Source organism: Syngnathoides biaculeatus, chromosome 11 (genome assembly GCF_019802595.1).
Source record: "Syngnathoides biaculeatus isolate LvHL_M chromosome 11, ASM1980259v1, whole genome shotgun sequence".
Classification (NCBI taxonomy): Eukaryota; Metazoa; Chordata; class Actinopteri; order Syngnathiformes; family Syngnathidae; genus Syngnathoides; species Syngnathoides biaculeatus.
Window position 1 is genome coordinate 10,946,456 of NC_084650.1, and position 26,622 is coordinate 10,973,077.

Here is a 26,622-nt window from a genome sequence, read left to right on the forward strand (position 1 = left end):
GGCCTTTCCCGACTTGGATCGAAAGGTAGAAGCGCCCTCAAAATCATTCCCCGATTATCGGTATGCGTGTACTGCACTTGAGCCGCCTCCTGCGTCTCCTTCAGCTTGTCCCCGTCAGGGGTCGCCACAGCGTGTCATATTTGTTTGGCACAGTTTTTACGCCGGATGCCCTTCCTGACGCAACCCCTCTTGGGGAGTGGAGGCCCCCCAGCGAGATACGAACTCACAACCCCCGGTTTGCCGAGCCAACGCTCTACGCATTGAGCTGCGGGGCCTCTATTTAACTCCCTGTCGGGGAATCAAACCCTGGTCTTCCGCGTGACTGGCGGAGATACTGTCCACTATACCAGCGAAAACGCCTCAATCCACCTCCTGCCAACTTCCTAAATATTTGAAGGTCTTTTGAGTAGAAAATGATCATTGAAAGGTGAATCGGGTGAAAAAGGTGAGGCCCCTCTGATGGTGCCGATGAAAATGATTGTAATCGCACTGTAACGGATTTGGAAATGGTGCACCTTTCAGGACGATGCACGGGGATTTGCTGTGGTGGAAAAGGTTGGATGTTTGACGTGGAAGTCACGGAGGAGGTGCCGAGACCAAACACCATCTGCTGCTGGTCCGTGCGCATGTCCTCTTTGTATGTAGTCAAAGAGAAAATTGACAGATTTGATTTTTCTGAAGGTCCTTGCTTCATGTCTGAATGTTGAAACTCCTCCAGAGTCCGGAGGAACCCGAGCAATTGGAATGTTCACGACCATTTTTTTAAATTCTTCTTCACCTTATTTCAAAAAAACCTCTCATTTGCAAACTTGAGTTGCATGTCCCGACCGCCATCGCACGCTCTTCTTTGCTCTGCCTTCCGACCCCGGCGTCTTGTAAAATTACCGTGCAGATTAAGCGGCTCCTGACCACAATTGACACCAAAGTTTCCACTCCAACTGCCCCAATCGAGGCTGTACAGTAGCACTGAACTCAGTTGCGGAGAGTTCTCTGTAGATTTTCGACATTCTATGTTTTTCAGTTTGTAAATTCCAAGTTCAACCCGGGGGTCGGGAGTCTGGGGCTTTATCGTAAATGAGTGATCATAACACGCGAGTGCCAGGAGATCCAAATTTGCACCCCTGTCGCAAACAGAGGCGTCTTTGTTTTGTGAGCTGAGCGGATGCGAGCGAGGCATTCTGCTGTTGGCCTCAGAAAAAAAAAAGAAAAAAAAGCCTCCTTCATCCTGCCCCGGTCTCCGAGGTGTTGAAAAGTTACCGGAGCGCATTCCAAAGCGTGAGACGGACACAAGGAATAATACTTGAGCAAGGGAAGAAGAATCCAGAGTTGTGCTCTCCTGAGGGTAGAGGAGGAAAAACTGTCAACTGCAACTAATGCTTGGTAATAAGTGTAAGACTCCCAAATACAACTGCACTTCTTCTACACTCAAGGATTCTTATAGTCGTGATCTTAAAGTCAAGAGTATTTCATGCACAAAACTCCAAACTGTCACCAATCCAGAATAAAATGGCCGCCTTTTCAACCAATATATTCCGGTAAAATACACGTGAACTCATTCATTTGCTATGGACGGTTTTATACGTCAACTGGAATCCAAAATCCGTCTACTGTCACAGACATTTCCTTTTGCTTGAACGTTTTGCCCAGCTTGTCTGTGAAATTCAGCTTCAAAAACATTTGCATTGACGTACATTGCCCTGTAGAATTCAGATCAGCACAGCTTTTGAGTAGAAAATAATAATTGAAAGGTGAATCTCGGCTCGTCACACCAATTATTAGGCGTTATTAGGAGCTTTTCGCGATTTTACGGCATGTAAAGAGGCCAGACGAGACATGCCATGAGTCAGCGTCGCTTGGATTCCGTTGGTGTCATGGGAACAGAAATCTTTTTGTAAACTGTACTCAGGTGTCCTATTTTAGACAGTGGTGGATCACTAAAGTGTACTCCTAATACAAATGACTAGAGGCAGGCCACGGAAAATGGGTTCCGCTATTTTGTTTATGTGCATGTCTGCCAGAACCAGCCATTATTATTGCCTTCAGCGCAAAGCGGAAGACTGAATCTAGACAAAACAAAAAGCATCCGTAAAGGAGGAAAGGCAAGCCTATTGTAGGCTTTGCGGAAACGTTCCAGTGCACAAACTCAATGAGAAATAAATGAGGCGCTGCGACGCATACAGCGGCAGACGTTCACATTCGAAAAATTTAAAAGAAAGAATGGGAAATTATTGTCTGTAACCTTCACTCCTTTCAAAATGGTGGAATCATGCGACGAGCTAGTTCTTACACTTAAAAGCAGCTAATTGAGGAGAATGTTGACACCCATTAGCCCTGCAGATTCAACCAGAACCTGATGAATAACCTGTCGCCGTCAAAAGAGCCATGAAAAAGGAAAAGTGAAAGTCGGCGGTCGAGAATGGAGGATGAGGACGACAACAGACACTGAGCACATTTTTAACAGATGAAAAACTCTGTAAAACTACAACAGACAGAGAGCGATCCGAGTCCTACTCTGTAATTTGGACCGAGGTCTGCAGTAGCTACCATGTCTACTGGATCTAATCCCCCCAAATTCTCACACGGGTACTTGAATTATACTGAAAACACGGCCCACGATGGCAACAAAGCAATGGAAGTAACATTTTAATCTACAATTGGTGTTGGAAACTGAGAGTTGGGATGTTTTGCGCCGTGCCGGATATCAAGAATCTTGCTGAATATTCTGCGACCAGATTGGACTAGCTTTGTTGAATTTGTGGTTACCCGCCAAGTCTTTCACCTCTGATAGTCAAGTCTGATTCCAGTATTCAACAAAGACCCACTTAAGAGCCTATCTCACTGGCGGGGTTGTTGCTGATCACTTGCGGCGACCGGTACCCCGGAGACCAAAATACTGCTTTCATTTTCACCAGGAAGATGTCTGGGAGACGTCTCCAGACAACGTGACAATCACTTCACCGGGCAGTCGCTGATGAAAGCGAACACATTTGACTGTGACCCAGTTAGTCTCCGGGAGACTTGAGTCGCTATAAGCTTGCTAACTAGTCTCTAAGGCAGGCCCTTAAAGAGTCACTCGTTCCCAATGCTACCAATTGTTTATTAGCTACCTCAGCTGTTGTGTTAAAGCAAGAGGCATTAAATCAATTACTTATATCATCTACAATTTATATTACCATGAATACAGACCGGACCGATAATGGAGGTTGTTTAAGCTCTGCATGGCAATGACAAAACCTGTACGGGGGGCCTTGATTTACAAAGATACTGACAGAAGACTTCACAAACGCAGCGTCACGGAGCAGAAGCCGCTAACAGTTACTGCCGTAATTACCGTTTCCATTTGACGATCTTATAATTTGCCAAATAGTGTTTTCAAGCAAATATTTACTGTAATTATGACTTCAGTACTACTGCATTACCTTAGGCTCGTGATGGACTAGCAGTGATTCCCAACTGTTGTGCGATGGGAAGTGTGATGAAATGTGAGACGTTATCCGTGCGCCGTTGGAGCTTTCCAATTTCACTTAATTGGGCAAAATATCACTGAGATTAGCGAGTGAATTGAAATATAATTATTTCATTATCTGTACAATTTTTGTTAGTGTCCCATGATATTTTTCTGGTCGGAACAGCTGGCGGAAGGTGTCTGGTGTGCTATGTGACAGAAGAGTCTCTGCTAGGATGAAGGGGCAAAGTTTATACGACAGCGGTGAGGCCGGCCACGATGGACGGATTAGAGACGGTGGACAGGAAGCGGAACTGGAGGTGGCAGAAATGAAGAAGTTGAGGTTCTCACTCCGAGTGAGCAGCTTGGATAGGATTAGAAATGAGTTGACTAGAGGGACAGCCAAAGTTGGATGTTTTGGAGACAAGGTAAGAGAGAGAGAGAGAGAGAGCAGACTTCGATGGTTTGGACATGTCCAGAGGCCAGAGAGTCTAACGATGGAGCTGCCAGGCAAAAGAGGGAGAGGAAGAAGACCAAAGAAAAGGTTGATGGATGTTGTAAGGGAAGACAGATGATGGAAAAAGATGACCCGCTGTGGCAACCCCTCACGGGACAAGCCGAAAGGAAAAGAAGAAGAAGAAGTCCCATGATATTTTTCATTATGAAATATCTGCGACTGTAGAAACAGAAATCAGTCATCAACTACGACGATCGGTCTTCTCCTAGCATTGTTCCACTGACAGAACAGATGATTCCTCTTCCACATCCTTGTCAAGCGACTGCTCCATCTGACACAATCCAATCCAAATTCTCTCTTTGGAACCATTCCGAACCCTTTCACAACGCCCAGCTTTGGGCTGTAAAACAAAATAAAACATGCAAAACGCCGCCGTCATTTGGGTTGATTCCGTTTCCTTGTACAAAAAACAACCTGCGCGCTGGAGAGCTTTTGTGAAGACGGGTGGCATGTTGATTAATTGGATGGCCTCTGCTAGCCTGTCAAGATAACGGCGTCGGGTGTCACAGGACATCAGGCGAGTGCCGCACCGGTGACGCCCGATGTCTTTCGGCCACGTTGAGTTGAACACGCTTGGCAGCAAATGCGGTTTCAGGTGGCAAGTATCAAGACTATCTATCAGTGTTAGGATGAGGAGAGTTATTTTTCATTTTTTATTTTTACCTGTGAAGAGTTTAGTAATGGACTTGTTCTGTCGCCGGGCAGAGCAGATCAATAGAAGCCACGGCGGCAGGAACTCGTGATGGCTGGCGAGGAGCTCGGCGATGGTCCTGGGGGAGCCCGGCGGCGACCTCTGCTCCGCCTCGCCCAGCTGGCCCCCCTCATCCACGGAGTCCACCAACAGGAAGAGAGCCTGGGCCGGAGGCTTGGCGCTCAAAAGTGGCAGGAGCACGCATCTGAGACAGGAAGGGGGAAAATATTTGTTTTTTGACACATAAACCATCTCCCGGTTCGTGTTGTTTGCTTTATATTGCAAGCAAAAAATTTGGTGGCAGTGAACTCAACCCCCTTCACAACAAGCAGCAATTCTTCAAAAAGCTTTCAAGTTGCTCAATCCCGCTCCCAAATGGAGTTTACGATCAAACTCAACATCAAACAAAGGGAATTACCTGTTGTTTGATTTGCCTTTGCGCCCGGCTAGTTTAATGCGAATACACATCACGAGAAACGCCATTGGTGGGTTAACAAATAGCATCTACGTGGCGTAGTCATAACGTTTCAAATAATGGATATTTGAACACGAGCGATGCCGCAACATATTAACAGACGATTTAACACCGACATACCTGAATTATTTATCCTCTGAAAAAAAATGAATATCAATGTGTTCCACATTATACTGATCTACGATCGTCAAGTCACAAACACCAGGCGATGTAATTAAATATTTGTAATATACACGCTGGAATTCTTGACATTCTATCCATCCATCCATTTTCTTTGTCGCTTATCCTCACAAGGGTCGCGGGTAGTGCCGGAGCCTATCCCAGCTGTCAACGGGCAGGAGGCCGGGCACACCTTCAACTGGTCGCCAGCCAATCGCAGGGCACATACAGACAAACATTTGCACTCAAAAATCACACCTAGGGGCAATTTAGAGTGTCCAATTAATGTCGCATGTTTTTGTGACGTGGGAGGAAACCGGAGCGCCCACCCGGAGAAAAGCCACGGAGGCACGGGGATAACGTGCAAACTCCACACAGGCGGGGCCGGGATCGAACCCGGGTCCTCAGAACTGTGAGGCCAAAGCTCTACAGCTGGTCCACCGTGCCGCCTTCTTGACGTTCTATTTAAATGTTTTATTACGATTGTTTTTTAACTGACCTGTTTTCCTTTATTAAAAAAATAAAATAAACATGGGGGAGGGGGGGTCTGGGACTGATTAATCGGAATTTAATTCATTTTCAGGCTAACGATGATTTGATTTACTATTTCTAAACATGAGAGCAGTGTCCCAAAATGAATCTCAAGGCAGCACTCTTATTTCTTCAGGTATTTTGGTGTCGTATTTTCGTCGGTGTTCGGATTATGATGGGAATTATTTCCTTGGTGACATTTCCCTATAAGAAGTCGCTGGAGCAGAAACGTGAAAATCTCGGCCTCTTTTTATGATTACTGTTAATAAAGCAGCAACTGAAATGTTTGTGCGAACAGGACAAAGCCCTGACACGTAAAGGACAAAACTTCCCGAGTAGGTTTTACTGTAAGTCCGCATCCATTACGTCCAGTGCACATGATTTCAGCGCTCAGCAGATGCATTCATAATTCAGTGGGCCTTTTTGCACAGGCCCGTGAGGTAACGTCTTGCGATGCCGTGATTGATACAGCTACAGTATGCGATATTGTGTTGTGTTTCAGTAAATATGGAGAGTGAATTAAAACACACACCCGCTACATCTCACACTGAAGCAAACATGACGTCCAACGTTCCCAAATGAGACGTCGCCTTACAAGTTGGCTGTTCGAACGCTACATTGACCGATCCAGCGGCGGCGAGCTGCGAGCCGGACGCGGAATCTGGAAGTTCCGCTGCTAATGTAGCGCATGAACGCTAAGTGAACCGCAGCAGTCAACAAACGCATTGGAGCCCCTCTTGCACAGTCTTGCTTGAGCTCCTCCGTTCCGGCGCGAGCGCCGCGGGCACAAGACGGCAAAATGTCATTTCCCGACACTCATTAAATTACTTCTGGCTCGACAGTCGCTGATAACAGATCTGAGGAGTTCAGGTTGGTGACATTTTAATCAGAGTCAATCAGAGTCCACATTAATTCTGCATTTAGAAAGAAGGTTGAACGAATCAATTAATAGACGGGAAAACTTGAGCAGAGGCCAGGCTTGAAGTATTATTATTATTAAGATTTTTTTTTTTTTTTTTTTACCCAGCAAGCAGACATTGCACAGATAAAGCCGTCCACCTTCCAAGGTGACGTACCGTCTCGAGAGTAGAAAATTGCTTGGGAAGCCTCATCATGAAACAAGACAACAGAACTGCTCCCAAGCAGGTTTCCAGCTTTTATTTTGGAAAGCAATCATCAACAATTTTGTCTATTCTTTGACATGTTGTAGTAGTAGTACCAGTTGTGATCAATTCGTGTGTGTATTTTCTGGAAAAATTTAAAAAAAAAAAAAAATCCCCCGTTTTACTCAAGGGATACAAATTACACGCACACACACACAAAATTAATTATCTGATTCATCAAATTAATTGACAAGGTGATCTATTATGAAAATACATGAGTTGCAGCCCTGAACAAAGAATTTGAGACCATATTTAATTATTATTATTAGTTAGAGCATGGGATGGGTGTTGCAACACAACAAAGGCCTTCAGAAGAGGGAAATGGTGACCCAGTCAAAGTCCTGACCTCAACCCGAAGGAGATGCTGTGGCATGACCTCAAGAGTTATTTTTGCCAAAATTCATTCCGATCGTCGTGCACGTCTGATCTGAAACTAAAGAAAATGTTTGCTTGAGCGCGGTCAACAAATTATTGAATCCACTGGTTCAATTATTTTATCCTCCCTGTCCTGTGGATGTTTACATTTTTCTCAGTATAAATATGCAAACACCGAATTGTTTGTGTGCTATTGGATTAAGCACGCAGTCTGTTGCCTGTTGTGATTTAGATAATCAGACTACATTTGAGGAATAATTTACGAAGCAATTTACGAAGAAATGACAAATAATTCCTACTTTTTCCCTCAGCTGTTTTCTTTATCCTCGAATGACGAATATTACTGTGGCTTACTGAGAAACTGGGAGGGCTCTATTTACACATTCGTATGTCTGTGTTATAATGTCCCCCGGGGGGGGGGGGGGGGGGCAGGGCATGCACACCAGAAGGAGCAGCACTATGTCAATTGAATTGAAGCAAAAAAAAAAAAAAAAATCTTTTTTTTTTACATTCTATTTAATATGATAATGTATCTTTTAATGACGTAAAATAATCCATCCATCCATCAGATCCTGATCCTCAGAACTGTGAGGCCGAAGCTCTACAGCTGGTCCACTGTGCCGCCTAAGTAAAATAATATGAAGTACGTTACAAACATTTTCCTTGTTTTTTTTTTTTTTCTTTCCCAGGGATGGGAACGGATTAATTGTGTTTCCATTATTTTCAAATGGGCGTAGTTGACTTCCGATATAAGTGTTTTGATTTGCGGGGGTGGTCATGGAACAAATTACATTTTTGAATGTCAGGCTCCATTGTTTATACTTTTTGTGGTCTGTCGTGAGATTTATATTCTGTAAAATATGAGCAACAATAAAATAAATGTTTAGAAAGACTGATTTAGAAACCGTCCCAGAAAGGCTAAATGACACATCTACGCCTTGAGTGCACTTTTTTTTTGTTTGTTGTTGTTGCAAATCTCCAAAGACCCTTAAGACGATTTTCCCTCCTTCTTTGTGATCTTACTTGGCCTTCCGCGGCTAATCTCTCCTGATGGCTGCAGCCTGCGGAGAACCCGCAGTGCCATCTGGGAGCGTCGCCAAAAGGAATGTCCACGCACGGGGATGACTGGGCGTCAACGGCCGTGTCTGCGTTGCCCACCGAGACAATCAAATTCACAGTGACAGCAAGTGGGCCGGACAAAGAGCCATTGTTCTGGCGCAATTCAGCTACTTTTGGGCTGCCAAAGAGTCAAAAGACAAGAGCAGCGGACAAAAAGACAACTCTGTGGGATATTAGGGCAAAGTAAGCGCAGCAAAAAGCCACTTTGCCGAGAGCGCGCCGCTCGCCTCGGTCCTCGACATATGCCCGGGTTCATGCCGAGCGCCTCGCCCGAGACGCCGTGTGAAAGGAATCGATGCGCTCGCCATCTGCCATCTTGCGCTTACACGATGATGTGGGACCGCCGACGTATTTGCGAGGTTAAGATGACGGCCAAATATTGCTGAAATGTTTTTACAAGCTACAAAACAGAGGGGGCAATATAACATGACATTGAGCCTATACCAAAAAAAGGGGGACGGGGGTGGGGGGGGGCGGGTGGGGGTACGTATCCTCAGGGTAGTTGTCATCGTTTTATGACCGGGTTCTGTTACGGCGTAACCTGAATTTGTCTTATTGCATCGCGGTTTATCACTGACCTAACGTACAGTAGCTCGTAACCTTGAAATATCGGATGCTGGTACAGGTACAAACCGAGGAATCCCTTGTACTCAAGACGGTTCTTTGTTGCAAGACTACTTTCAGGGGAGATATTCTCAAAATGAGTGCAAATCTAAGAGTGCTCGTGTGTTGGTACTCGTCATGAAAGCACACACCAGAACAAATTTATAGTCCGGTACACACACACACACACACACACACACACAGACTATCTTCCACTCAGTGCGTCGGAAATTTTGCCCCGCCCACCTCTGCGGCAATACCACCCAGGTCTAAATGACGTAGAGGGGACCACTCATATATCAATAACAGACAAACACAAATTATTTAAAAAAAAAAAAAAATGCTTAAACTACCCAAATGTAATAGTTTTACATCATTTTAAGAAAATGAAAAGAAACCATTTTGTGCTTGTTGCAGACAAGCTTCATATTCACAATAAAGCATTATGTACAACTATAATTCAAGCTAGTGTCAAGCTTTACTTCATATGAACCTATGCTTCGCCAAATACATAAGAGTACGTAAAAACCAAATTGTGTGCTGGTACGACCAACTGAAAAAGTTTGTGGAAAACTTAGTGTAGAGACCTGCAAGTGATTATCGTGTTTACTGTATTTATACCTATTTTTTTCTTAAAATCTTTTCAATTTTTTTAAACGTAAAGTAAGCATTTTGTTTCAATTTCAAATTAATTGTTGTTCAATATATTTATTTGCACTTTTTCAAATTACTTCCCATTAAAAAAAAAAACTGTATTTTAAAATCCAAATGTTCAATTTATCGACCGTATTTTCCGCACTATAAGGCGCACCACATTATAAGGCGCACCTTCAAGGAATGGCCTATCCTAAAACTATTTTTCATATATAAGGCGCACCGCATTATAAGGTGCGTAGAATAGACGCTACAGTAGAGGCTGGGGTTACGATATGCATACATTTGACGGCACCACACCAAAGCCTCAATATTGATCCATATATAAGGCGCACCGGATTATAAGGCGCACCGTCGGTTTTTGAGAAAACTAAAAGCTTTTAGGTGCGCATTATAGTGCGGAGAATACGGTAAACAATGTAATCTGATGCAGATCACCGTTGCAAGAGCCCCCTCGCCATGTTCTTCACAGGACTCTCGTTTCCCCTTCAATGGCTCTGATGGGTTCCCAAATTGGACCTCGCCTGCCCTGAGTCATTTTGCTCGAGAAGGAAAAGCACAAAATTTTGGTTTCCCATGACTTTACAAACAACAACAACAACAAAAAAAAACCACCAAATTGAACCTCTTTTATCAATGTCTGGTGATCTTCTGACAGGAAGTTTTACGATGTCTTTAATTGCTCAGTCATGAGACCTGTGAAATACAAGGGACTGCATTGTTTTTGTTTTTATTTCTGTGGAGACGACATTGAGGGCCGCATCTGGGATGGCGGCCATACGAAATTAGCTTCTCACTGACACATCCCCAGAAAAAAAAAAAGAAAAGCTAAAGTAGGTCAAACTGCAGTTCACAAAGTGCTCCCATAAATACTTGCATGTGTCGCTATACTGTATGTTGTATGTGTCATAATGGAGTATATTACACCTATCAATGATTTCCAACGGCGTACTTCTTTAGCAAGCACTCACGCCTCCGATAACTACTGCAAATAATTCAGTTCAACGTTGCACGTCCCTGATGAAATATCCAAAGCTGCCAACGGAATCTGAAATTTCATCCCCCTTCAAGTTAACTTGTGCCTCCACAAATTTCTCTGTCGGCGGCGGTGGCGTGGCGGAGGGTGAGGGGGGAGTGGGGATCTCCGCAGACCCGAAACGCTCTTTGGAATGATTGGTAAAGTTTCCTGCCAAGTAAGGATTATCCTTCCAGCTTTAGTTCAGGTCAACTGCTTGACGAGGACCAAAGTGTTACAAGTCTTAACTGAGTTTGCTCCATGAAACAGACGAAAACCGATTGGAGCCAACTGGATCCTGCTTCACACTCCATAAATGAGCTTTATTTATTGTACACCCACACAATATACGCCTGTAATGTTGAGACAGCGGCTTGCCACAGAGTGCTGAGTCATCATTGCGCCGCCGCTGCCGTTTCTCCGCTTCTGCTCCACTGGACCTGATTCGTCACAAGTGGGGGTGAAGTTGGGCCTTTTTTTTTTTTTTTTGTTGCTCCCAAAAACGTGGCCCTAATTTTCAAGAAGTCTTCCGCTGCCGTGCACCACATGAAAGGCACGGGCTGCTTTTATTGGAGTATCCCTTTAAACCACAAAAAGTAGTGCCGCCCAATCAAGGAGTAAACGCATGACACAAATGGAAAAGGAAGGCACGAAGCGCCCACGCCTGGCCGTTAAAAGCTGACCTGGTTTAGTTCAGCTGAAAACGAAACGTGCTCAGCTTTGAATTATGTTTATAATCTGCAATAAAACGTGACATGGCCAATTTCCTCACAATTGCCCTCGCGCAAACATGTTCGGTCTTTTTTTGTTTTTTTTTCATCATTTTTGGCTTTTTGCCACTCGCGAGTCTCCCACCCAAGAGCTGAAAACTTCCCAGTTTTGTTCCATACTACTGAGCCAATGGAAATTGGCACTTGGGATCTACAAGTCATTTGGAACAAAGCTGCCAGTTAGTGTTTGATGGAGTTGCCGGAAATACAAAAATAAAATGATAAATATATAAACCCATTTTCTTGAAGTTTATAATCCTAACTGCTGCGTTTACTTCTTGCACGTTGAAAGTTATCAAATGTTTTGTTCAGTAATTAACCCTCTGGCAAGTCATCACGGGGACTGCAGCAGAAGCTGAACTGGGCCCAAACCCCCAAAGCCAGGCCGGAGTCACACCTACTAAGCTTAACGATTTTGTCCCATCAGCAAAAAAACAAAAGTGCTGGAATTCGTTGGGCCCGCACGACTGAGTTCAATTCCCCCGAGCCCTCGTTTGAAGCCGCTTCTTTTGTCCTGAAGGAAAAGGCATGTCGGGGGGCCTGTAGGTCGAGCGGACGTTAGAAACACGAGAGTCTGACTGACTAAATCCAGTCAAAATAGTCTCGCGACTCGTCTGAGAATCGGCTCCAATTTCAGGCTCGATCATCGTGATCGCTGCGACCAACCGATCGTGATTTGTCATTGGTTCATTTCGAATTTGCGATGCGCACGGTTGTAATTTGTGTGGAAATCTGTGGAGATTTTCAGGTGGGCGCCATTCAAGAAACTGGCGCAGACCAGTCGTCAGAAACGTAGTCGTATGCAGAAAAGAGTCACAAGATGTCCCAAAGCCCAAGAAAACTGGGAGGTGGTATTTGATGTCAAGGACTGGATTATTGAAATTATACATCTTGACTGAGAGACTTAAATTCTTTGGAAGTCGAGCAGGAGCTAAGTTTAGCCGGGGTTGTCGGTGGATGTCACGAAGAGTCTGAGGCATATTTGTACGTATAGTACACACACACACACACACACACGCACACACTTCTAGTGCATCACTTGAAGTCAAACCATCTGTAAGCAATTTCTTTTCGAGAGGAATGTTATCAGATGGTAAAGCGCAGTCCCTGTCTGCCTCGAATAGTTCGGTTTACTGTGTTCTTTGTTGCAGCGGCACAACGGCTCAGGTCGCACTCGCGTTGCGAAGCTGTGATCTGCCTTTGCCGTTTAGCGTCATGGTTGCGTCTCGCTCGTAAAAACGTTTAGCAGTCATTTTCGGGATCCGAAATGTTGTCATGCAATCAATCGGCCTAAACAATGCTGCTTATCAAGGGACCCCCCCCCCCCACCCCACCGTTTGAATCCATCCCGGGTCTTTTTGGGAGCAAATTGTATCTTGTGTCACTTTTTTTGTCTTTCTGAAGAAACCGCCCGTCACGCTTACGTGCGATCAGTCCGTATGGTACTTCAAAAGGAAGACTGTCAACAGAAAGGTCTTGCGGAGATGCGATGCTACAACAGCTGAACATATATCTGCACAAAATGTGTAAAACCCAGTCGGAAAGTTTTCTTTTTTTTTTTTTTTTTTAACACACTTTACAAGAGCGGTGGGTACCTGTGAGTTTCAAGAAGCCACATTCAAGACATCAGAATTTTCATTCCCGAAATGTTGTTAGCATTAGCAGTGATTGAAAAGAGCTCATTATCAAGTATCTTCGATTGTTACAAATTTGTGCTACGACTTAAGTACCCAAAGGTGCAAAAGGTTCAAACTTGTCTTGGACTTCCAAAACCTCCTGTGGCATTTTAAGACATTTGAACAGCAGATGCCGTGTATGTAATTTCTAAAGATAATTAAGGCCTTTGTGAAACTAAAATTAAAGACTTTTTAAGGATCCTCATACAACAGTATTTTTCCCCTCAATGTGAGATTTTATTTTAGTTTTGTACTGTAACATTTTTACACAATGACATTTTTTTTTCTTCTGTTCATTTAGAGACAAAGTGATGGGCAAATAGACCATCAAATCACAATTATCCTGCCACGGCGACCACATTTCCGCCATTTTTTATCCTTTGAAATAACGTGATTAGTGCAAATTTTATATCTATCTTTTTCTGTAACTAATAGCTTGTGAGTCACTGGTGAGTAATAACTCCTGCAACTGCAGAAACCTACTCGGCAAATCATCAAACTCGCCGCCGACCTCCTCAGTGCCAGTATCCCTCTGAACGCTTGGATAAAAACAAAACAAAACAAAACAAAAAAAAATAGCCAGAATATGACATTAACAAGAGAAATGTGCAGGTACATTGCAAATTTGACCGTTAAAATCTGCGCTCAAAATGCCTCAAGTCTGGTCCGCCCACAGGCACACACAGCGAGAAAAGCAGCAATCGGCTTGTACGCCGCGGACGTCAAACCGTGTCTAAACCAGTTTTGCTGCATTAACACACGACCGGCGATTACTATCAGCAAACAGACTTGTTTGCCTTTGACTAGGCCGAAGAATTTGACGGGGTTCTCTTGCATGCACTCACTCACTGAATGAAAAGCAGAGCTCGACGGGGGGTTGGTGGAAACTGAAAGCTTCTGAAAAGTCCAATTAATACATATCAGCAATTGACAACACCCTTAACCAGATGCAACCTGTCTAACTTTTTACTGAGTAGTCTTGGAAGTGTGCGCTCAAAACGAGCGCACCTCTTTGTGAACTTTTATCCCGAGGCCCGTCACACTGGAGTGACAAAGTTTTTACTCCAGTCAATTCGTTTTTTGTATTCTTTCATCAAATAGAAGACAGAATGCTGGCACTCTGAAACCAAAAACCGTTATGATATCAGGTTGAAACTAACCGGATATTAATCGATGTGATAATAGAGCTGTGTGTTACGGGCAAAATTTTAATCTCTATACAAAGTTCATTTTGGCTTGTCCCGTTAGGGGTCGCCGCAGCGTGACATCTCGGATGAACGCTCATATTCGTTTGGCGCAGTTTTTACGCCGGATGCCCTTCCTGACGCAACCCCTCTTGGGGCCACAGTGAGATACGAACTCACGACCCGTGGTTTACCAAAACAATCCTCTAACGAGGTTCGAGGCTCCGAGCTACGGGGGCCTCCGAGGTAATTTTATACAGATTTACTGTGTAAAGAGAGAGAATTTCTCTTTCAATTCACATGAAATAAATGACAAGTCTCTATGATGTTTAAGCAGTGCTTTAGGAACCTGAGTTTGAGATCGTGTTCTCAAGGTCCCGGCGTCTCAGTCTGAACACCAGGGTTTTCGTGCACCGTTGCGTAAGCTAACTTATTGCATGCGTGGTATGAAACCTTGAAGAGACGTATCGGGACCGTTGTAAACCGGTAGCTTAAATGCATTCTCAAAAGTGGACATTTTTGAAAATGAGACAAAATTAAATGCTCAAAGTTGTAGCGAGACTGATCGTATTATTTGCGTAAATGGCAAAGCGAGTGCGCGTGGACCGTATTGCTCCGGATCGACACCATCGCGGTCCCTAAAGCGCTTTACGGAGGCGGCGGCTGTTGCCATGCCGGGATTCAAACAGTCGACCCTACGGTCACTGGACGATCCACTGGCCCCAACGAGTCACATGTGAACAACAATTTACATCAAATATTACACAATGAAGTGCATATTTGACTCCAAAACATAAAGTGATTCTCAGCTTCTTTTTAACTGGGAGAAAGTGGTTGATTCCATAGATTGCTTTGATGAAAATGCTTTTTCAGAGCCACAGAGAAATGAGTCATCCATCCATTTTCCGTTTTGAGAAGAATATCATTATCATTGAGGAGTACAGTATTGTGAATAAAAATGGGCATTCAGCGTGAGTATCAGCAGCTCAATAGCAGAACAACAACACAACTGACCTAAAGCATTGTTATTTATGCTTCTAATTGCTATCATATTTTTCGTTATGCACGGTCCCGGTACCCTAACATCCTACTAGCTACTATGACACTGATTATATTAATTACATATGAAAATCCATGCTTGCTTGGTTGGGGCTATTTACTGAATTCTCAACACAATTCGAACTAAAAATGAAACAAATAGTGTTGTTTATATTTGTAAATGCAAACATTAAAACGGTTCTAAGATTGGGCATTTTGTTCCAGGTCAATGCTGAAAATGGTAGAACAATGTGTACAACCAAAACAACGTTGCTACTTCACCAAAGTGTACACTTTCGCCACTAATCTGCAACACACATTTGGCGTACGGCAATACGGAGCATTCAAAAAGAGATTTGTTGGGGTTTTTTTTCACGTGACCGTATAACGTTTTGAGTCACGTATGGAAGGAAGGAGTGAAGGAAGACCAAAAGAGAAGCTCGATGGATATTATGAGAGCTGTTGGTGTTCGAGAGGAAGATGCAGGAGATGGGCTTACGTGGAAAAAGATGACAAGCTATGGCGACCCCTAACGGGTCAAGCCCGAAGGAAAAGAAACGACATATTTGAAATGTTTTTTTTTTTTTTTTTAGTGTGCGCTCAGCGGCGCCGGCCCCAGAAAGGCAACAGGCTGCCTGCTTGGGTTGGGACTATTTTAGACCCTTCAATAACCGTTTTGTTTTTTGTCTATTGGAATCGTGGGTAAACTGAGACGTCGCGATTATGACCAGATGACAAGTGCTTTCCTGGAAACGAGGGTGTCAGGTGGGGGCGGGGAGGGGGGAGGGAAAAAAAAAAAAGGTGCGTTGACTCTGTTGAGCGTTTCAAAAAACGGTTTACCTTGCCGTGACCTACTTTTACGCACCGCGTGTATGCGTGTGCGAGCGTGTGATGCTCCGATGTTGCAACAAGCATCGGCAGATGGCCAGACGAGAAATGCGAGTGCTCGAGCACGCGCGCAAACGCACACGCGCACCCCGCCTGACCGACGGTACGACAAGCTGTACGCAAACGAATGCACTGATCCGTTGCAGCGCCACGGGGCCCGCGGTCACCAGTGTTCAAGTCGTCACTCGGTCAGCCCGTCAGTCCGTTCACAGAGGCCGACCCGAATGACTCGGAAATAGGTGAGCCCCGAAGGAATGCCAAACCGTTGGGTGGGGGGGGGCTGACCGGCCAGCCAGCCATGACGAGCAGTGAGGCTGCTGAGATGGAAATGTGCAATGAGTGTGAGTGGCAGTTAAAAGAAAAAGAAAATGGGGGAGGAGTGCATCGGGGTCAGGAGGTGGCCGGGGGGGAGGAGGGAAAATCACATCACCTGGAAGCACCAGACAAAGGCTATTTAGAGGTCAAAGCGAGGGTTTTTCCCCGAGCAAATGACCTTCATTGTAGTGCCACGTTGTGCATTTTGGGGGAATGACAGCAATTTCCATTCATTTGAACGGGGAAAGATGCTTGAAGTCATGATTGGTTGAGACACGAGCTCGGTCACGGAACAAATTCAACCTTGACCTCGAGGCGCCGCTGTATTCTCGCCCCAGATCAGGGATTACCACCTGGTCTTTCCCCGGCAATCAAGAAGGGCTTCGCTGGACCTTGGCTTCCGTCTTACGCACAAATTTGAATGACATCACCATAAAAGGAACGGAACCCAATCATAAACGGAGGGCACCCTGTTTTATGTCTCGTTGTTACCTTTTGAACGCCTCGGTGGGATTCCTTTCGCACTCGCCGGGCAGCAGAGTTCCCTGCACGCTCGGCTCGCGCAACTTCTCCTCGTATCCCGTCACCAGCCCGCTGCGGCAGATTTGCGCCACCAGTCCGCGGACGAAGCCGGCGACGCACAGCGTGTCGGCGTCGTCGGCCCGGCAGAAGTGGAAGGCCAGGCCTTGCTGGTGTAGGCTTCGCTGGGCTCCCTGCGTGGATGTGGGCCACAGCAGCTCCGTGCACAGCGCAGTTTTCCCGCTGCCGGGACCGCCGACCAGTAGCAGGCCCCACGAGTTCCCGGTTTTGGCCGAACCTGAAGTCAGGCTGCGCGGGTTGGAGACGCTGCTGCCGCTGGGCCCCGGGGGGGGCTGCTTGCTGGGTGTGCCGGTCACCCCGCTCAGGTTGCTGCTTTTCTCCAGAAGGCAATGCTGTATCTTGTGGAAGACCCACTCCCTGCAGTAAAAGCGCTTCCCCTGCAGCAAACTGGCGTGGGCCATTGTGATTTGCCGGTTCCAGCTCGTCGTCCTCCTCTTCATGCGGCTTCCATCGTTCTGCCCTTCACATCCTCACTATGCCCTTCTGTGAATTCCATCCATCATTATTCACAGAAAAGTAGGTTGCACTTAGATGTGACTGGCCAAAATGGAAGTGCTTCACAGAAATATCTAGGTCAAAATAATCAAAAAGTGGGGCATCGAAAAACAAGGTGAAAAAACCAGATTTTCCACCAACTTTTTCCAGCGTTTTCCCTCCGCGTGAACTGAGCGCTCCCGGTTGTTATTCTTACGCCACTTTAGCATGGCGTTCCCCCGCGAATCGGCTGACAGCCTCGGCACGGTTAGCCGCGCGAGCCGCTCGTGTATTTCCGCATTTGCATGGGAGCGGTCGTCAAACGTAGGCTTTCCATTCCGTTAACAAGGACTGCGCAGCTGGCGTGCAGTCATTTTATCCAATGTGTCTGGGGAAAAAAAACAAACAAACATATTTTGTTAATACAGAAGACCGTCATTTCTTATTGATCCCTGTTGTATTTAAACATGATATACAGATCCATGTGACAACCTACTTTTGATCACAAGTGACAAAACACACGAAAAGCAAACATAGCAGTCTACATTTTCATTCTTTTTTATCACTGAATATCCAAATCTGTCCTTCAGTCATAAAAACCTCAGTCTGGTTGAGAGTCCCATCAAACCAACACGAATAGGAAGTAGAAACCTACTGGGAAAAAATAGCAATGCTACCAAATAGAATCAATATTTGAGCTCAGTTATTCACGTGATTACTTGCTAAAGAGATAGCGGCTAGCATGGGAAGCGAATACACTGCGGCGGTCTAACCGGTGCATGGATTTCCGACGACGTCACAACCGTCCCAGGATTCCCTTGTCAGCCATCGTCTGTGTCACTACCGGTAATCGGAAACCCGTCTATACTCGTCAAACAGCAGCAGTCACAGAAGATCGAGGTTGGGACTGTTCGCCACTAACATACAAAAGTCTACATTTACACAGTACTCCTTACACAAAACACACATCAACACTCACAAAAGATCCAAATAAAAGTCCTTCATGGGCAAAACTTTAGTCAATATCAGCTTCAGGTCTATCGATGCAAATGCATCTATTGGAGTTTGGCTGTTTGTCACAATCAAATATTTGGTTTGCCAAAAAAATTAGGCATACACCTGAGAGCCTCGTCAAGCCAACAACGATGGGAAATACAAACCTACCAATTTTCGAACCATAACACCACAAAACTCTATTCAATCAAACCAACACTTCTGCTCACTCACCCGTAGGACTACTAGGATACCGCGGCTAACCTTGTTCACAAAGAGATGGATTTTACCAAGTTCAGCACAGTCCCATCAAGCAGTCTAGCTCGTGGATAGCGTGGCCATCTAAAATGGACGTCTACGTCTCTACTCAGGGCTTCTTCTTGTAAAACACTGAAAACGGATTCAAATGTGAAACCCCTGTCGTGCAAGATTGCAAATCAGTCCAAAAATTACGGTCAATACCAGATCGAGCAAAGAATCCAGTCAAGCTAACCTGAGTAGCGATGCGAAATTCGATGTAATATAACCTACACTGTACACTCAGTCATCCTCACGACTGCGCTCCTCGTCAAACTGCTCAAAGGGACGTACTGAAATTCACAAAACATGTCGCAGAAGACCCAAAGTCCAATGTATGCAAAAACCTCGGTCGATGTCCTGGTCAAGCTGGCTAGTTAGCAAATGTCTAGCACGAGGCGCTAACATACCGTACGTAGCGGTCTGCACTGAGAGAGATGAAATTGGACTCAGGAGACGCGCACGATCCCAGCATGTTGTACGACCGCGAGACGACAAAGCAGTTTAAACATGACAAAGTGCAATACTCGCTGTTAGTGTCTCTGCTGCCTGCCCCCCCCCCCCCCCCACACACACACACACACACACACACTTTCTCCACAATACTCCCACCCACCGTCCTGTTCCACTGCAAACATCCATGCCTGGCTCGCGACTAGCTGAATTCTTGGCAAGCGCCCCTCTCTTGTCCACGTCCACTGTGATCCCCCTTCTTCCTTCCTTCCTTATGCGCGTTTAAATCCCAAACAGCTCACATCCGCACTCAGCTGCTAAGTCAGAAATGGGGGGGGGGGGACCTGTTTGTGTACTTAACCAGCACACATCTTCACGGTTACTTTGCCAAATAACAATAAAATTTTGAATTCCGGAGAGCTGCGGCTTCAAGGAACTCCGTTTTAAGACCACCATGTTTACAAGAAATGTTACATTCATATTTTGGCGATACTACTTAAAAACACACAAACAAAAAAAACAAAACAATTCTCCTTTTACACTATGAAATGTGGTTTCGACCTTTAGCACGCTAACACGGTAAATGCATCGTGACAAATTCGTCCAATTTCTGACTTGTGCGCGTGAATTCCAAAACCTCTGAATAATAGACGGAAGAATCAAGTGCCACTTTTGAGGATTATTGAGACTTTGATTTGGGGACGGATCAGATTTAAGGCATAAATGGAAGCGTCGACGCCCAGCATGTCTGAAAATGCCCGCAAACAAAAGAACATCCATTTTGAAGTATTTTAGAGCAGCAAGAGTGTCGCCGTTGGTGTACTGGTAAACAAGGCCGACTTTGGTGCGGTCAGCGTGGGTTCAATTCCCGCTAAATGATGGTGTGGATATTTGCCGCGCGAGCAGTTCACGGTGGAGTCTGCCTTTTGCCCAAAGTTAACTGGAAAAGGCTGCAGTGGTCCTGTGACCCATGTGAGGATAAGCAATACAAGAAACAAACTGCCTAAACTTCTTCTCGGGTCTTCTCATTTGGCCGTGCTGAGCACAAAACTGTAATTACAGATTCGTAACATTTTCGCAGAAAATATTTGTGTGTGACTGTAAAACGAAGGACGCAACGATCAAATGTCACTTTTAAGGACAAGTGAGTATTCCGTGACGAACACAACTGTCCCGTTGCGAAGACGTTGGAAGGACCCCTGAACTTTATGAATTTGCCAGGAAAACGACAGCAATTTTGCAACATTTTGTACATACCGTATAAACGAGCGGCAAACAGCAAAAATGATCAACTATAACAACTCGCTATGTTACCGTGCTAAATGCTAATGAAAACTGTCCGATTTTTCGAAAGAATATGCAAGACCGCTTTTGACAATAATCGAAGCTTTCTTTTGAGTATAAAGCTAATTTAAGATGTTTGAGGTACGCCTGACGTTTGCATTACATTTCGTCGAAACTATCCAAAAATGACAACGTTGAGCATCTCGATACATCTTGCAGGATAAATACAACGCGTGAAAAATCAACTCTTTGAATTGATAACTACACTGCAGACTCAGTGGTCAGATATGATAGTGGGGGTGGGGGTGGGGGGGGACTAAAATAAAAGAAAGCTCTTTTGCATGGCCACCGATACAAACCTCACCCATTCACAGCTGTTTGATATTTATTTATATATGGGGAGGGGGGGGGGGGGTTACCCCAAAAACCTCACCCATTTACATCGTTTTTGGTGGCGGACTCCCCCCCCCAAAAACAATTCCACACCCCTATATATACATTGCATATGGTGCAGATGTTGGAAAGCCGTCGTGCGAACTTCAACAAAGCCAGATGTGAGGTCTTCCAACGCGGTCCCTCCTGTTCTAACCCAGAAACGGTTGCTCACCTCCCGCAGCCGTGTTTTTTTTTTGTCCCTAGTTGCCACCTCGTCGGTCCATGTTTCGAGAGGCAAACTTCACGCGAGCCGTTCGACCGTCGCCGCTCCGACGTCTTCATCCGCGCAGCCTTCACGTCTTTCTTACAATTGGGTCGCTTTTTTTTTCCTCTCTCTCTCTTTTTTTTTCCAGCTCTGCCTCTCTTTCTTCTCGTCGTCTTCGTCTCTCTCGCTCTCTGTCTCTCTCTCCGGTCGGTGCGGGCTCCTCCTGCTGCCCGGCCAACGCAGCTCCCCCGGCGAGCCGCCTGCGACTCTCCGCCTCCCAAACGCTCTTGTGCGGTTCTGCCGCATGCGAAGCACACGCCGGCCGCGGGGCGTGCTGGGAGTTGTAGTCTTCTCGCTCTGGCTCGCGTTGTTACTGCATAATGTACCGCTTTAATACGGGAGCGTATTACTGCCACATCAAAAAAAAAAAAAACCACAGTACACGATTACTGTATGTTTTTGAAAAGTACAACACTGAGAGTATTGTAAACAACTTTTTTATTACTGCCACACCAAAAAAAAAAAAAAAAAAAACACAGTACACGATTACTGTATGTTTTTGAAAAGTACAACACTGAGAGTATTGTAAACAACTTTTTTATTACTGCCAAACCAAAAAAAAAGGACTGCCACACCCAAACAAAAAAAGGTCGAGTTTCACGTAATTATGTGTAACGTTTCACGTATTTATGTGAAACGCGACCTTTTTACACAGTACATAATTATTGTATGTTTTTGAAAAGTACAACACTGAGAGTATTGTAAACAACTTTTTTATTACTGCCAAACCAAAAAAAAAAAGGACTGCCACACCCAAACAAAAAAAGGTCGAGTTTCACGTAATTATGTGTAACGTTTCACGTATTTATGTGAAACGCGACCTTTTTACACAGTACATAATTATTGTATGTTTTTGAAAAGTACAACACTGAGAGTATTGTAAACAACTTTTTTTATTACTGCCACACCAAAAAAAAAAAAAACAAAAAAAAAAACCACAGTACACGATTACTGTATGTTTTTGAAAAGTACAACACTGAGAGTATTGTAAACAACTTTTTTATTACTGCCACACCAAAAAAAAAAAAAAAAAAAAACACAGTACACGATTACTGTATGTTTTTGAAAAGTACAACACTGAGAGTATTGTAAACAACTTTTTTATTACTGCCAAACCAAAAAAAAAGGACTGCCACACCCAAACAAAAAAAGGTCGAGTTTCACGTAATTATGTGTAACGTTTCACGTATTTATGTGAAACGCGACCTTTTTACACAGTACATAATTATTGTATGTTTTTGAAAAGTGAAAAGTACAACACTGAGAGTATTGTAAACAACTTTTTTATTACTGCCAAACCAAAAAAAAAAAGGACTGCCACACCCAAACAAAAAAAGGTCGAGTTTCACGTAATTATGTGTAACGTTTCACGTATTTATGTGAAACGCGACCTTTTTACACAGTACATATTATTGTATGTTTTTGAAAAGTACAACACTGAGAGTATTGTAAACAACTTTTTTATTACTGCCACACCAAAAAAAAAAAGGACTGCCACACCCAAACAAAAAAAGGTCGAGTTTCACGTAATTATGTGTAACGTTTCACGTAATTATGTGAAACGCGACCTTTTTACACAGTACATAATTATTGTATGTTTTTGAAAAGTACAACACTGAGAGTATTGTAAACAACTTTTTTATTACTGCCACACCAAAAAAAAAAAAAAAAAAAAAAAAAAACACAGTACACGATTACTGTATGTTTTTGAAAAGTACAACACTGAGAGTATTGTAAACAACTTTTTTATTACTGCCAAACCAAAAAAAAAAAAAGGACTGCCACACCCAAACAAAAAAGGTCGAGTTTCACGTAATTATGTGTAACGTTTCACGTAATTATGTGAACGCGACCTTTTTACACAGTACATAATTATTGTATGTTTTTGAAAAGTACAACACTGAGAGTATTGTAAACAACTTTTTTATTACTGCCACACACAAAAAAAAAAAAAAAAAAAAACACAGTACACGATTACTGTATGTTTTTGAAAAGTACAACACTGAGAGTATTGTAAACAACTTTTTTTATTACTGCCAAACCAAAAAAAAGGACTGCCACACCCAAACAAAAAAAGGTCGAGTTTCACGTAATTATGTGTAACGTTTCACGTATTTATGTGAAACGCGACCTTTTTACACAGTACATAATTATTGTATGTTTTTGAAAAGTACAACACTGAGAGTATTGTAAACAACTTTTTTATTACTGCCAAACCAAAAAAAAAAAGGACTGCCACAACCCAAACAAAAAAGGTCGAGTTTCACGTAATTATGTGTAACGTTTCACGTATTTATGTGAAACGCGACCTTTTTACACAGTACATAATTATTGTATGTTTTTGAAAAGTACAACACTGAGAGTATTGTAAACAACTTTTTTTATTACTGCCAAACCAAAAAAAAAAAAAGGACTGCCACACCCAAACAAAAAAGGTCGAGTTTCACGTAATTATGTGTAACGTTTCACGTAATTATGTGAACGCGACCTTTTTACACAGTACATAATTATTGTATGTTTTTGAAAAGTACAACACTGAGAGTATTGTAAACAACTTTTTTATTACTGCCACACCAAAAAAAAAAAAAAAAACACAGTACACGATTACTGTATGTTTTTGAAAAGTACAACACTGAGAGTATTGTAAACAACTTTTTTATTACTGCCAAACCAAAAAAAAAGGACTGCCACACCCAAACAAAAAAAGGTCGAGTTTCACGTAATTATGTGTAACGTTTCACGTATTTATGTGAAACGCGACCTTTTTACACAGTACATAATTATTGTATGTTTTTGAAAAGTACAACACTGAGAGTATTGTAAACAACTTTTTTATTACTGCCAAACCAAAAAAAAAAAAGGACTGCCACACCCAAACAAAAAAGGTCGAGTTTCACGTAATTATGTGTAACGTTTCACGTATTTATGTGAAACGCGACCTTTTTACACAGTACATATTATTGTATGTTTTTGAAAAGTACAACACTGAGAGTATTGTAAACAACTTTTTTATTACTGCCAAACCAAAAAAAAAAGACTGCCACACCCAAACAAAAAAGGTCGAGTTTCACGTAATTATGTGTAACGTTTCACGTATTTATGTGAAACGCGACCTTTTTACACAGTACATAATTATTGTATGTTTTTGAAAAGTACAACACTGAGAGTATTGTAAACAACTTTTTTATTACTGCCACACCAAAAAAAAAAAAAAAAAAAAAACACAGTACACGATTACTGTATGTTTTTGAAAAGTACAACACTGAGAGTATTGTAAACAACTTTTTTTATTACTGCCAAACCAAAAAAAAAAGACTGCCACACCCAAACAAAAAAAGGTCGAGTTTCACGTAATTATGTGTAACGTTTCACGTATTTATGTGAAACGCGACCTTTTTACACAGTACATAATTATTGTATGTTTTTGAAAAGTACAACACTGAGAGTATTGTAAACAACTTTTTTATTACTGCCAAACCAAAAAAAAAAAAGGACTGCCACACCCAAACAAAAAAAGGTCGAGTTTCACGTAATTATGTGTAACGTTTCACGTAATTATGTGAAACGCGACCTTTTTACACAGTACATAATTATTGTATGTTTTTGAAAAGTACAACACTGAGAGTATTGTAAACAACTTTTTTATTACTGCCACACCAAAAAAAAAAAAAAATTCACATTATTATGTGAATGTGAAACGCGACATTTTTACACAGTACACGATTACTGTATGTTTTTGAAAAGTACAACACTGAGAGTATTGTAAACAACTTTTTTATTACTGCCAAACCAAAAAAAAAAGGACTGCCACACCCAAACAAAAAAAGGTCGAGTTTCACGTAATTATGTGTAACGTTTCACGTATTTATGTGAAACGCGACCTTTTTACACAGTACATAATTATTGTATGTTTTTGAAAAGTACAACACTGAGAGTATTGTAAACAACTTTTTTATTACTGCCAACCAAAAAAAAAAAAAAAAAAAAAAAACACAGTACACGATTACTGTATGTTTTTGAAAAGTACAACACTGAGAGTATTGTAAACAACTTTTTTATTACTGCCAAACCAAAAAAAAAAGGACTGCCACTGCCACCCCAAACAAAAAAAGGTCGAGTTTCACGTAATTATGTGTAACGTTTCACGTATTTATGTGAAACGCGACCTTTTTACACAGTACATAATTATTGTATGTTTTTGAAAAGTACAACACTGAGAGTATTGTAAACAACTTTTTTATTACTGCCAAACCAAAAAAAAAAAAAAGGACTGCCACACCCAAACAAAAAAAGGTCGAGTTTCACGTAATTATGTGTAACGTTTCACGTAATTATGTGAAACGCGACCTTTTTACACAGTACATAATTATTGTATGTTTTTGAAAAGTACAACACTGAGAGTATTGTAAACAACTTTTTTATTACTGCCACACCAAAAAAAAAAAAAAAAATTCACATTATTATGTGAATGTGAAACGCGACATTTTTACACAGTACACGATTACTGTATGTTTTTGAAAAGTACAACACTGAGAGTATTGTAAACAACTTTTTTATTACTGCCAAACAAAAAAAAAAAAGGACTGCCACACCCAAACAAAAAAAGGTCGAGTTTCACGTAATTATGTGTAACGTTTCACGTATTTATGTGAAACGCGACCTTTTTACACAGTACATGATAACTCCATGTTTTGGAAAAAGTACAACGCTGAGAGTATTGTAAACAACTTTTTTTTATTACTGCCACACCAGAAAAGGGCCGCCAAGGGCCGTCTGTCTCGATGTGCCCTGCGATTGGCTGGCGACCAGTTCAGGGTGCACCCCGCCTCCTGCCCGACAGCTGGGATAGGCTTCGGCGCTCCCCGCGACCCTCGTGAGGATAAGCGGCAAAGAAATTGGACGGACGGATGGGTAGAATTTAGGGGGGTGTTAGCTCAAGTCTGCAGGCCTGCTTCCCAGCTAGCCTGCGGCCTTTGAAATGTTAGGTTCAGCAAAAACCCCAAACACGGGCCTATTCCTTAACAAACAGTTCATAAATGTGTCCGAATAAATACAATATCTTTTTTTTTTTAAAACAACTACTTATACTGCATGGAACAAGGACAGCAGCGAGGCAGGGAGACGTTCTTTTGTGTTTTTTCAATGACTTCTGCTCGCCCGCGGCGCTCCTGTAAATACAATCGGCCGTCCTCGAGCCGTCGGG

At 43.1% G+C, this 26,622-nt stretch overlaps 1 protein-coding gene across 1 annotated transcript in view; it reads right to left on the bottom strand.

The window, feature by feature from the left end:
* LOC133508776 (ankyrin repeat domain-containing protein 50-like) overlaps window positions 1–21,693 on the bottom strand; it is a 36,682-nt gene extending 14,989 nt beyond the window's left edge. Inside the window, 3 exon segments of the mRNA XM_061835180.1 lie at window positions 4,626–4,858; window positions 17,111–18,080; window positions 21,327–21,693. Of these exon segments, the coding sequence (XP_061691164.1) occupies window positions 4,626–4,858; window positions 17,111–17,658 (781 nt within the window). The 5' untranslated portion in view covers window positions 17,659–18,080; window positions 21,327–21,693.
* Window positions 21,694–26,622: the final 4,929 nt, after the last annotated feature.